At 48.8% G+C, this 12,500-nt stretch overlaps 2 protein-coding genes across 6 annotated transcripts in view; one reads left to right on the top strand and one right to left on the bottom strand.

Annotated features, from left to right (window-relative positions):
• The window catches only part of agxt2 (alanine--glyoxylate aminotransferase 2), a 23,850-nt gene extending 17,115 nt beyond the window's left edge, over nucleotides 1-6,735 (top strand). Inside the window, exons 7-14 of the mRNA XM_076988860.1 lie at nucleotides 109-202; nucleotides 688-788; nucleotides 2,306-2,398; nucleotides 2,775-2,907; nucleotides 3,436-3,524; nucleotides 3,777-3,926; nucleotides 5,274-5,372; nucleotides 6,026-6,735. Of these exons, the coding sequence (XP_076844975.1) occupies nucleotides 109-202; nucleotides 688-788; nucleotides 2,306-2,398; nucleotides 2,775-2,907; nucleotides 3,436-3,524; nucleotides 3,777-3,926; nucleotides 5,274-5,372; nucleotides 6,026-6,136 (870 nt within the window). The 3' untranslated portion in view covers nucleotides 6,137-6,735. The remainder of the gene's footprint in view (nucleotides 1-108; nucleotides 203-687; nucleotides 789-2,305; nucleotides 2,399-2,774; nucleotides 2,908-3,435; nucleotides 3,525-3,776; nucleotides 3,927-5,273; nucleotides 5,373-6,025) is intronic.
• Nucleotides 6,736-8,582: 1,847 nt separating this feature from the next.
• dnajc21 (DnaJ heat shock protein family (Hsp40) member C21) overlaps nucleotides 8,583-12,500 on the bottom strand; it is a 14,353-nt gene continuing 10,435 nt past the window's right edge. For 3 of the 5 annotated variants that reach the window (XM_076988874.1, XM_076988873.1, XM_076988876.1), the window contains 5 exons: nucleotides 10,525-10,680; nucleotides 9,762-9,810; nucleotides 9,507-9,661; nucleotides 9,328-9,412; nucleotides 8,583-8,811 (listed from right to left, as the gene is read on the bottom strand). In XM_076988874.1, coding sequence (XP_076844989.1) covers nucleotides 8,644-8,811; nucleotides 9,328-9,412; nucleotides 9,507-9,661; nucleotides 9,762-9,810; nucleotides 10,525-10,680 — 613 coding nt within the window. In that variant the 3' untranslated portion in view covers nucleotides 8,583-8,643. The remainder of the gene's footprint in view (nucleotides 8,812-9,327; nucleotides 9,413-9,506; nucleotides 9,662-9,761; nucleotides 9,811-10,524; nucleotides 10,681-12,500) is intronic. The other 2 variants (XM_076988875.1, XM_076988877.1) reach the window with 1 other exon arrangement.

Below are 12,500 nucleotides of genomic sequence, written 5' to 3'. Positions count from 1 at the left end.
GTGTGCGTGCATGTGAGCGTGCGTGTGCGAGCCTGTGCGAGTGTGTGTGTGTGTGTGTGTGTGTGGGGTCTTGTGTGTTTATACCTGCTTCATGCTTCTTCCCTTCAGTCCATGTGTCCGGACGTGTTTAGGGGACCCTGGGGGGGAAGACACTGTCGAGATTCTCCTGTTCAAACTACCCGAGAATGTAGCTGTTCCCCTGGTAACCACCATGCACGTACACACACACAGCCAACAAACAGATAAATACAAGGATACACACAAGGCATTCACTTTCCCTGTGCGCGCACACACACACACACACACACACACACACACACACACACACACACACACACACACACACACACACACCCCTACAGTTTAATCATTTTCCGACCTTCATTAAGTGCTTACATTCCTTTGTACATTAACTTCAGCTCAGTGCCTGATCAGTGATCACTCAGTCCGCTCTCTCAACACCCCCCCACCCCCCACACTCTGACTCTGACCCACCCCTGCTTTTGCTCCACCCCACCCAACTCCCACACCACCCCGCCCCTTCACACTTTGACTCCGCCCCGTTAATCATTGACATGGTCAAAACCCCCAAATGGGTTGAGCAAATTTTGGTTCATAACAAATATATCAAATGGTTCATAATCAATTAGATGCTAGACGTGTGTGCACGTATGTTCTATGACACAGGTGAGTGTGTGGCCAAGGACATGTACATGGACCAGCTGAAGGAGATGTTCGCCACCTGTGTTCCTGAAAAAATCGCAGCGTTCTTCTCAGAGCCCATCCAGGTGAGAACACCTCCTGACCCAGACCTGTCCTCACTGACCTCGACCTGTCCTCACACACCCTCACCTGTCCCCACACACCCTCACCTGTCCCGACACACTCTGACCTGTCCTCACTGACCTCGACCTGTCCCCACACACCCTGACCTGTCCTCACACACCCTGACCTGTCCCCACACACCCTCACCTGTCCCGACACACTCTGACCTGTCCTCACTGACCTCGACCTGTCCCCACACACCCTGATCTGTCCTCACACACCCTCACCTGTGCCCACACACCCTGACCTGTCCCGACACACTCTGACCTGTCCTCACTGACCTCGCCTTGTCCCGACACACCCTCACCTGTCCTCACACACCCTCACCTGTCCCCACACACCCTGACCTGTCCCCACACAACCTCACCTGTCCTCACACACCCTGACCTGTCCCCACACACCCTCACCTGTCCTCACACACTCTCACCTGTCCCCACATACCCTCACCTGTCCCCACACACCCTGACCTGTCCTCACTGACCTCGACCGGTCCCCACACACCCTGACCTGTCCCCACACACCCTGACCTGTCTCCACACACCCTGACCTGTCCTCACACACCCTGACCTGTCCTCACACACCTTGACCTGTCCTCACACACCTTGACCTGTCCTCACACACCCGAGACGAGAGGAAGTCATGACTGTTCAGTCAGGTGGGGGATGGTGCAGTCCCTGTTATTATGGAAACAAGCAAACACAAACAGACAAACAAACAAACCAGCGCACTCCTAGTTTGGATAAGGCTGTACGTAAACTCAGGAATGCTACGGGAGAGAGGACCAGTAGGACAGGGTCCTGTCACCAACAGCACGTTCGTCTTTAACGAGGACCACACTACAACGTGTACGTGGTCATGTTCTAACTACACCACAGGGTGAACGTGTCCATGTTCTGACCACACCACAGCGTGAACGTGGTCATGTTCTAACTACACCACAGCGTGAACGTGTCCATGTTCTGACCACACCACAACTTGTACGTGGTCATGTTCTAACTACACCACAGCGTGAACGTGTCCATGTTCTGACCACACCACAGCGTGAACGTGGTCATGTTCTAACTACACCACAGCGTGAACGTGTCCATGTTCTAACTACACCACAGCGTGAACGTGTCCATGTTCTGACCACACCACAGCGTGAACGTGTCCATGTTCTGACCACACCACAGCGTGAACGTGTCCATGTTCTGACCACACCACAGCGTGAACGTGTCCATGTTCTGACCACACCACAGCGTGAACGTGTCCATGTTCTGACCACACCACAGCGTGAACGTGTCCATGTTCTGACCACACCACAGCGTGAACGTGTCCATGTTCTGACCACACCACAGCGTGAACGTGTCCATGTTCTGACCACACCACAGCGTGAACGTGTCCATGTTCTGACCACACCACAGCGTGAACGTGTCCATGTTCTGACCACACCACAGCGTGAACGTGTCCATGTTCTGACCACACCATCGTATTTTGTCAGGGAGTTGGAGGAAGTGTCCAGTACCCCAGGAACTATCTGAAGGAAGCGTACCAGCTGGTGCGGGAGAAGGGAGGCCTGTGTGTTGCTGATGAGGTACGAACACCCACCTGCCCCCACAGCTTCACCCGCGGGCTGCACCATCACCCGATCGGGTCTCTGCTCACGCCACCGTGTTCCCAGAGACACGCAGGCCTTACACACCAACGTCTCAGACGCCTCACCACCACTTAGCAACCACGTAAACGAACCCCTTTAGCATCACATGCCAGCCTGCTACATGGGGATAACACACATAGCCTCATGTTTTATAGAGTAAAATATATCTAGAGATTCTGTAGATCACAGCCGGCTACCATTCTGTCAGTATTAACCCTGGTCACCGACTAGCGTATGCCATCTTTCTGTTCGAAGGTTGTTAATGTCTCGGACTGCTGACATCATGAGTTAATTGACGTTATTCCTGCCTCAGGTACAGACCGGTTTCGCCCGCACAGGAAGTCACTTCTGGGGCTTCCAGAGCCACGACGTGATTCCCGACATTGTTACCATGGCAAAAGGCATAGCTAATGGGTTCCCCATGGGAGCTGTGGTGACTACTGAAGGTGAATCCCCTTCCTCGTCGTTCTCAGAGTTTAGACCAACAGACGTGAAGGTCACCACCCGCTTCATTAGAAACACCTACCTCACATTTACACTCAGCATTTCACCGGGAGCGCGCCAGTCTCGTATGAGTGTGCAGGTCCAGACTGCTGCTGGTGTGATCTCATACTCCACACACGGGTTCTGGAGCTCTTATACCTGCCAACATCACTGCTGGTTCAGTCCTCCACCCAAACGTACTGTGAGTGGGAAACAGATGATGTAATGAACACCGTCAGGGTGTTTCTGCTAACACGAGGGTAGTATAAAGAGAGAAAATACTGCTCAGGTTGGAGGTGTGTTAATTAAACTTTGCACAGGTTGTTGGTGTGATTTTAAATACTGCTCAGGTTTGGAGGTATGTTATTAAAACACTGCTGTGTTGTGCTTATTTACCCTAATCTATCATTCTTCCCTGTGATGTTCTTGCAAACCCAAATCTATCATTCTAACCCGTGTTGTGCTTGCACGCCCTAACGCCCGTCTTGCAGAGATCGCCCGCACCTTTGTGAAGGGACTTCACTTTAACACGTTCGCTGGGAGCCCCCTGTCCTGTGCTATCGGTTCCTCAGTACTGGACGTGAGTACATATCATTTAAATGTGACTGGTGCGTTGTTGTTGTGCTGCTACTTAAGGAACTCAACTAATAACCAGAAGAAGCCCCTGAAGAAGACCTTCAACCCTCAAATGCTCACGTTACACAATCATAATTGTAGCTGCTTTGTAGCTTAAAATGGGTATGGGTCAAAGTGGTTAGTGGGGCATGTAGGTTGAAGTGATCTTCCTGGTCTGGGTTTTCTAACCCATGTAAATGTGCTGTGTCTGCGAAAGGTGATTACAGAGGAGCGTATTCAGGAGAACTCTGATGTGGTTGGCACATACCTACTGAAGCAGCTGGCCAAACTCAGGGACAAGTACGAGATCGTCGGCGACGTCCGCGGGAAAGGTCTGATGATTGGGGTGGAGATGGTGAAAGATAAAGTGAGTTTACAAACAGATTTATGTATCCATGATGGTTGGCTGTGTGTGTATGTGTAATAGAAAGGAGGTTAAACGACTGGGCTACTAAGAGAAAAGTGTCTTGAAAAACATCAGCAGCATCTAATTAATTAGTGGAGGACTAATCTAAGGTGCCTCCATCAGTGGAGGATTAATCTAAGGTGCCTCCATCAGTGGAGGATTAATCTAAGGTGTCTCCATCAGTAGAGGACTAATCTAAGGTGCCTCCATCAGTGGAGGACTAATCTAAGGTGCCTCCATCGGTGGAGGACTAATTTAAGGTGCCTCCATCGGTGGAGGACTAATCTAAGGTGCCTCCATCAGTGGAGGACTAATCTAAGGTGCCTCCATCAGTGGAGGACTAATCTAAGGTGCCTCCATCAGTGGAGGACTAATTTAAGGTGCCTCCATCAGTGGAGGACTAATCTAAGGTGCCTCCATCAGTGGAGGACTAATCTAAGGTGCCTCCATCGGTGGAGGATTAATCTAAGGAGCCTCCATCGGTGGAGGACTAATCTAAGGTGCCTTGTCCAACGTCCTGCTGGAGTCATGTGAAGGCCCTGGCTGATTAGCTGTGTGGAATGCAGACTGGTGAAGTTGGAGGAGTTAATAATTAGACGTGTGGTGTGCGTTTGACCTGAAGTGACACTTACTCTGACGCAAAACAGTCCCATGCAGCATCTGTGTGTGTAAGATTATGAGCACATGCCATTTCTGGTTTATGAATCAGCAGTAATAATTAACCAGACATCCTGACATTCGGGCCAGAGAGACCTTACTTGACATTCAGGTCAGACACTGGTGCTAAAACCCCCTTGAGCGCACTGGACTCATGATTGTGAGGGGATTTTTGAACTATTCAAGTGCAATAGATAAATCAGTAAAAGCACAATTCTCTGATCTGATTCATACTTTGCATATTCTGGTCTGTCTTTCTCTCTGTGTGTTGATGATCACATGGTGTGTGTTCCTCGTGGCCCACCAGCACGTCACAGGCAGCAGACACAAAAATGTGAAATGTGCCGTATTTTGTCAATTGTGATTTTTACACCGCAATCGAAATTTGTCCTCCACTTTTAACCCATCTGTGCAGTTAGAACACACACACACACGCTAGTAATTACTAGGGGGCTGTGGATCACACGTGCCCAGAGCGGTGGGCAGCCCTAGCCCGGCGCCCGGGGAGCAGTTGGGGTTAGGTGCCTTGCTCAAGGACACCTCAGTCATGGCCTGTCTGGGACTCGAACCCACGACCCTCCGGTCACAAGACCAGTTCTCTACCACCAGGCCACAAGCTGCCCTGTCTCTGATGACTCCGTCTGTCTGCAGGCGAGCCGAGTTCCTCTTCCACCTGAGAACATGGCGGAGATTTTTGAAGATACCAAGGACATGGGAGTGCTGATGGGGAAAGGAGGAACATACGGACAGGTGAGTCCGGGCGGTCTGGACAGGTCAGGTGAGTCCGGGGCGGTCTGGACAGGTCAGGTGAGTCCGGGGCGGTCTGGACAGGTCAGGTGAGTCTGGGCGGTATGGACAGGTCAGGTGAGTCCGGGCGGTCTGGACAGGTCAGGTGAGTCCGGGCGGTCTGGACAGGTCAGGTGAGTCCAAGGCGGTCTGGACAGGTCAGGTGAGTCCGGGCGGTCTGGTTCCCATCAGTGATGTCACAGCAACAGTCAGAACTCAGTACACAGAAATCAGTACTCAGAATACCAGGCAGGAACTTTGTTCCTCCTCTATACATAGCTGTTATGTGGAAAGTAACAGAACAGTTAGTCTAATTGGATCACACTAGAACACTTCCTAGATTACACGACTAAAGTGGGTTCACTTGGATACTCAACAGTCTGTGTTGTTAGATGAAACTCATTTACTTCAAGGCCATTTTTCCATTTCTGGAAAATTCGTCTCCAAATTAGATGATAAATTAGACCTTTCAGAATGTGATTCAACTTTACCACCTTCTCTTGTCCTTCAATCCCATGGTCCAGCATCACCTCCAACACTACCTCTCTTCCCTCTCTCCTCCTCCTCTTCCCTCTCTTCCTTCTCTTTCCCTCTTCTCCATTTTCCTCTCTTCACAGGTCTTTCGGATCAAACCACCCCTGTGCGTCACTAAAGCCGACGCAGACTTCTTCATGGCCGTGTTTGACCAGGCTCTGCAGAACTACACGGAGAGGAGAGGAGGAGGATGAAGGAGATGAAGATGAGGATGAAGATGATGCTCCAACCTCAGGCCGTACACCACCAGTTCTGCTTCTGATCATTTGAAACTTTTGGCTATATTCCAAATCATCTGCAAACCTCCCCACTTCACTCCTTATAAGGGCATTTCAGGACTGGACCCAACCCATTTCAGGACTGGACCCCACACTGCTGTCCAGTACCAGAACAACCCAAACAGTCTCAGCACTGGGGTTTCCATCCTGCATGTGTTGGGGGTAAAGAGCACCTTTTGTGTTCTTTTCTTCTTTGGACTAGTTACACACACAGCTAATGCACCAATGCACTCACACACACATCTAACACACTAATGTGTTTACAGAGCTCTGAATTCTTCTGTTGGATGGATCCAAGAGTCACTGGGTTTATCGCTTCGCATCCTGAAAATTGATAATTGGCTTGAAATACCTTCATACCAGCACAATCAACACTAATGAGTTAAACCAATAACCAACTCTAAAAACAAACTGCACACAATAACAAGAACATTTGTAGACCATGAATTTTACCCCAAATGTTTTTTGCAAGAAATTTACAATAAAATGTACATTATTTTACTATTATTACTTTAGAGTGTCCCACTCTGGTTTTCTGCAATAGCCTAATTCCTTGGTAATGTGAGAAATATTTATTAAACTTACTAATGTTTATATTAAGCTTACAAGAATTCAAGGACGTGATCCTCCGGTCACCCATACAGTGTTCTGAGTCGAGCATTGTGCCTCTCACAGGACATCAAAAGACCTGAAGACGATCAACACACTTATTCAGTAATTCCTATAAAACTCGATTATACGAGTGTATCCGTATTTCTCATCTAACCCATAAATATTTTTGGATTCAGCATATTATATTTAAGTGTTAGACTAGCAGTAATCTGTTTATTATATGCTACAAATACGCAAACCTCACAGCACAAATAAACTAGAGTCCAGCCTTAAACTAAACCAGACATCACTAACCACTCAAGCTTCATCTTGCCTTCTGTGGACTACAGACTGATCTATAATACAGATGTAGTTCCATATAATAATATAATGTAGTTGTGTATGATACATCAGTGGTGTGGACCAGTGAAAGAGGCTCAGATGAATATGCAAACATGGCCCTTATTATTCTTAAAAAGTAAATTCAATATGCACACTTCCATTTAATTAAGAGAGAAACACAAATCTATGAGTCTCCAAAAAGGATGCCATGACAACAGCCATGACCAGAGCCGGAGTGGCTAATCAGGAGATTCGGGAGGATTCCCGATGGGCCGGCTCATGTCAATCTCTAGTTTGGGCCGATTGGGAGGGAAAAATAATTTTGGGCCGAATTTGGGCATGAAACTCCCGGGCTGAAAAAGGGGCCCAGTCCGAGACAACGGAAGAGCTTCTAGGGGAGGGAACAGTTCACGGTGTCCAGGAGACACGGGTGGAGGAGTGGGTGGATGCTGAGGGTCTGTACAGGAGACACGGGTGGAGGAGTGGGTGGATGCTGAGGGTCTGTACAGGAGACACGGGTGGAGGAGTGGGTGGATGCTGAGGGTCTGTACAGGAGACACGGGTGGAGGAGTGGGTGGATGCTGAGGGTCTGTACAGGAGACACGGGTGGAGGAGTGGGTGGATGCTGAGGGTCTGGTACGATGGGGATGTACAGCAGCAGATTCTACACACCCATGTGCCGCTTTTCCTAAAGGAAGAGGAGGCCGCCTGGCCCTCTCAGAGAACACAGCTCTCTCAGAGACCTCCACCCTCACCTGGGCAGCACGGTGGCTTGGTGGTTAGCACGTTTGCCTCTCAGCACTGGGGTCTTGTGTTCAAGTCCCTATCTGAGTGGAGTTTCCATATTCTCCTCGTGTTTCTCCTGGGTTTCCTCCAGGGTCTCCGGTTTCCTCCCACAGTCCAAAAACATGGAGGTTAGGTAAATTGGCAGTCCCAGACAAATTCTCCCCGAGTGTGTGTCTGTGTCTCTCCCTGAGTGTGTGTCTATGTCTCTGTTCAATAAAAACAAGTTGTTGTCTGAGTGTGTGTGCTTGTATGTCCGATGGTGCTCTGTCACTAGGGTCTGTCCTCTCCTGCACCCCATTCAGTCCCCCAGGGGGCTGTGGATCCCAGTAGAGAGTACGCTGTGCGCAATTGGCTGCCGCTTCTCACCGGTGTGTGATTGGTTGTCTGTAACGTTGCTGTGATAACAATTGTAAAGCGCCTTGGGTATCCAGATAAGGCGCTATATAAATTGAAACATTCATTCATTCACCTACAGAGACCTCCACCCTCGCCTACAGAGGTCTCCATGCTGAAACACTGGTAGTAGGGTATGCTATCTTGAGCTGCCAGGAGAACTGTGCTGCTGATACACGTGTACACACACACTCACACATGTGAGTATAAACACGCACACAAATATGAAGGGAATATTGCACCTCTAGCATGACTTTCCTTCAGTCTTTAATAACAATAATCATATAATAATAACAATAATAATGTTGTGGTCATCGGGGCTTCCTCTTGTCCCTCTTGCTGGTGGGGTCACTGGAGGTCAGGGCTGTGGCGTGACCTGTGACCTTCAGGTGGTCGAACAGCTTGTTTCTGCTCGTGAACTCAAACTGGCATGTGACACATCGTAGGTTCCCTTCCTGCACACGGACAAGGAGAGAGTGCTTAGAGGGAGAGAGGGAGGGAGGGAGGGAGGGAGGGAGAGAGAGGGGGGAGGGAGGAGAGAGAGAGTGAGGGAGAGAGGGAGGGAGAGAGAGAGGGAGGGAGAGAGGGGGAGGGAGGAGAGAGAGAGGGAGGGAGGGAGGGAGGGAGGGAGGGAGAGAGAGAGGGAGGGAGGGAGAGAGAGGGAGGGAGAGGGGGAGGGAGGGAGGGAGGGAGAGGGGGGGAGGGAGGGAAGGAGAAAGAGGGGGAGGGAGGAGAGAGAGGGGGGGAGGGAGGAGAGAGAGGGAGGGAGAGAGAGAGTGCTTAGAGGGAGAGAGGGAGCTCAGAGAGAGAGCGTTCAGAGACAGAGAGAGGAGTTTCACAAAGAAAATGAAACTTCTTTAGTATAAGGCTAGAATTTCAATATAGCTCATTTCAGAAACACACCACCCATTTATCTCCACACACACCCATTTGGTCCTCACACATGCACCTGCACCCATTCAGTCACACACACTCACCTCCACCCATTCACTTACCTCTTGACTAACTTCTCCACCCCCATGAGGTTTGTTATTCTTCTTAGAGTCTTTTCCACCTTTTTTGCCTTTCGTCTTTCCAGAACTACAAAGACAGTTGGAGGACGAGAACAAACCCTTTGGGTCAGACTGAACACACGCTGAACACACGCTGAACACACCCCATCTCAAAGTCTCACCTTCTGTTGGGTTCAGATGCCTGCTTTGTCATTTCATGCGTGGGGTCCTCAGGTGGGGTTGGGGTGTCCTCACTGTTGCCTGTTTGTTCAGGCTGCACATCGTGCTCTGTGGGGTCTGTGGCTGGACTTTCAGTCTTCAGCTCTTCTGGAAGCTTCTGTGGAATATACGAACATGTCTGAAGCTTAAACCTACTTAAGGCTTCAAGGCCGAGACATGCAGTGTGAAGACATGTGCAGCCAGCAGGGGGCACTCACGGTCACGTCACGCTGCTGTCGTTTCTTCTTCTTCTGTTTTTTGGACAACCTGCGAGGAAGAGGAACATGGTTTAGCCACCCGACCAGGGAGCGTCGACCAGGGGGCACGATACTCCGGTTAAGAGTTTCACTGTTTCAGCTCGGTTATACAAAATAAACGCTCAGTTCACTCAAGGCGTAAAGCGTCTTACTAAAGATTGTTCTTTTTTCTTGACCATAGAGCAGGTTGTTCATGCGGTGTTTCCCCACCTGGCACTGGAGGTCAGTGCTCAGCAGCTCCCCCTATCTGTGAGGCTTTTATCTATCTGGTTGAAAATGTTACAGTTTTCAGGGAATTAATTGCCCTCCAGTATCCCAATTCAGTTCATCCCAATCCAGTATCCATTCTGAAACAGAATTATCTGCTGATGGACGGTAGTGTGAGGAAGACCTTGATGTGGACATCCTGCCAGAGTTGAACACAGACGTTCAGACACCTGAACCCGTCAGACCTCTCGTACACGGACAGCTCCTTTGGACCAGAATCAAAATCTCTCTCTTTCTCTCTATCTCCCTCTGTGACACACCAAGTCACGAGCAGCACTTATCTACCTAAGCTGAGCGATTCAAGCTCGAAACCAGTAGCGCACATTAGTTTTACACACCAAACCTGACGGGCGCTTACAGTGCTCAAGTCTGGAGCAGTGTCCATGGACCTGCTGCTGTCAGAGAGGCCGGGCCCACCACTGAGAAGCGCAGCCGTCTGAAAAGTGGCCTGACTCACTTCTGTCTGGGCGCATCCTCTTGGTCCTCTTCCTCCTCCACAGCCTCGTCTTCCTCGCCCTCTCTCTGAGTCAGTGACTCCTCCTCCTCTTCCAGCTGCTGCCGTAGCAACGTCACCATTTCTCGATGCTTCCGGGACTTTTCATGGTTCATCATGCTGTTACGGGAGAGAAGCAGAGAACACATGGAGGCATTCTAACGACAACAAGGGGTGTGTGTGTGTGGTGTGTGTATATTAGGGGTGTCACGATTTTGATATCTATTCGAAATCGATCAAAATTATGTCATGATCTCGAGCCTCAAAGTCAAAAAGCAGATCGACGATCCCTCCCTCTAAGCTATGCAAGCACCCACACTATGCAAAGTAAAGCCTGGTTTATACAGTTGTGATCAAATTTATTCAACCCCCAATGCTGCGAAGGGTTTTATGGAATTCAGTGCACATTTGTAATTGTGTTCATAATGAAATCTTACAAGGACTTGTTAAAGAACTAAATGCAACTAAGATAGCATCAATTTTTTTTGTCATAAAGTATTAAATGGCCTTTTTGTGATTTCTTCATTGACACAATTATTCAACCCCTTTACGACTACCACTCCTAAGAACAGAGGTTCATTCCAGTGTTTTCCATCAGGTATTGAAAACATCTGTGGATGTCAACGAGCAGCAATCAAGCATGATAAGCACCAATTAGGCAGATTTAAAAGGACTGTGATACTCAGCTCCTTCTAGACATCTACTGGTGTGTTTCCAAGCATGGTGAAGGCAAGAGAATGGTCCCAGAAGACAAGAGAAGAGGTTATTGCTCTTCACAAGAATGGCAATGGATATAAAAAGATTGCGAAGTTGTTAAATATTCCAAGAGACACTATCGGAAGTATCATTCGCAAGTTCAAGTTAAAGGGCACAGTGGAAACGTTACCTGGTCGTGGCAGAAAGAAGATCCTGACCGCGACTGCTGTGCGCTACCTGAAGCGTAATGTGGAGAAAAATCCCCGCGTGACTGCTAAGGAACTGAAAAAAGACCTGTCAGATGTGGGCACTGAAGTTTCAGCTCAGACAATAAGGCGCGCACTGCATAACGAAGACCTCCATGCCAGAACGCCCAGACGCACCCCCTTGCTGACTCCAAAGAACAAGAAAAGTCGACTGCAGTATGCCAAAAGTCATGTGGACAAGCCACAAAGGTTTTGGAACAGTGTACTGTGGTCAGATGAAACTAAATTAGAACTGTTTGGGACAATGGACCAGCGCTATGTTTGGAGAAGGAAGAACCAGGCTTATGAACAAAAGAACACCTTGCCTACTGTGAAGCATGGCGGGGGGTCAATTATGCTTTGGGGCTGTTTTGCTTCTAATGGTACAGGAAAGCTTCAACGTGTGCAGGGTACCATGAATTCCCTTCAGTACCAGGAGATCTTGGAGGAAAATGTGATGGAGTCAGTCACAAACCTGCGGCTTGGGAGACGTTGGACCTTCCAACAGGACAATGATCCGAAGCACACATCCAAGTCCACTAGAGCATGGTTGAACATGAAAGGCTGGAACATTCTAGAGTGGCCATCGCAATCACCAGACTTAAATCCAATTGAGAACCTCTGGTGGGACCTAAAGAAGGCAGTTGCAGTGCGCAAGCCTAAGAATGTGACTGAACTGGAGGCTTTTGCCCATGAAGAATGGGCTAAGATACCCATAGGTCGCTGCAAGACACTTGTGTCAAGCTATGCTTCACGCTTGAAAGCTGTCATAACTGGAAAAGGATGTTGTACTAAGTACTAAAAAATAATGTCACTAGGGGGTTGAATAAAACTGATAATGATGTGAGCACAGTAAAGACATTTGTGGTTATTCCATCATAAATATTATGTTAGTCTAATTTATAAGTGCCTCTGATATAATTGTAAATAAGATGACTGAAATGATCAAAATCAATGTCAAACTGGCCAAAACACTTTATTTCAGTGGGGGTTGAATAA

The sequence above is a fragment of the Brachyhypopomus gauderio genome, unplaced genomic scaffold, assembly GCF_052324685.1.
Source record: "Brachyhypopomus gauderio isolate BG-103 unplaced genomic scaffold, BGAUD_0.2 sc64, whole genome shotgun sequence".
In the NCBI taxonomy this organism is placed as follows: Eukaryota; Metazoa; Chordata; class Actinopteri; order Gymnotiformes; family Hypopomidae; genus Brachyhypopomus; species Brachyhypopomus gauderio.
The sequence above is the reverse complement of the archived record's forward strand: the minus strand, read 5'-3'. Positions and strand labels throughout refer to the sequence as shown.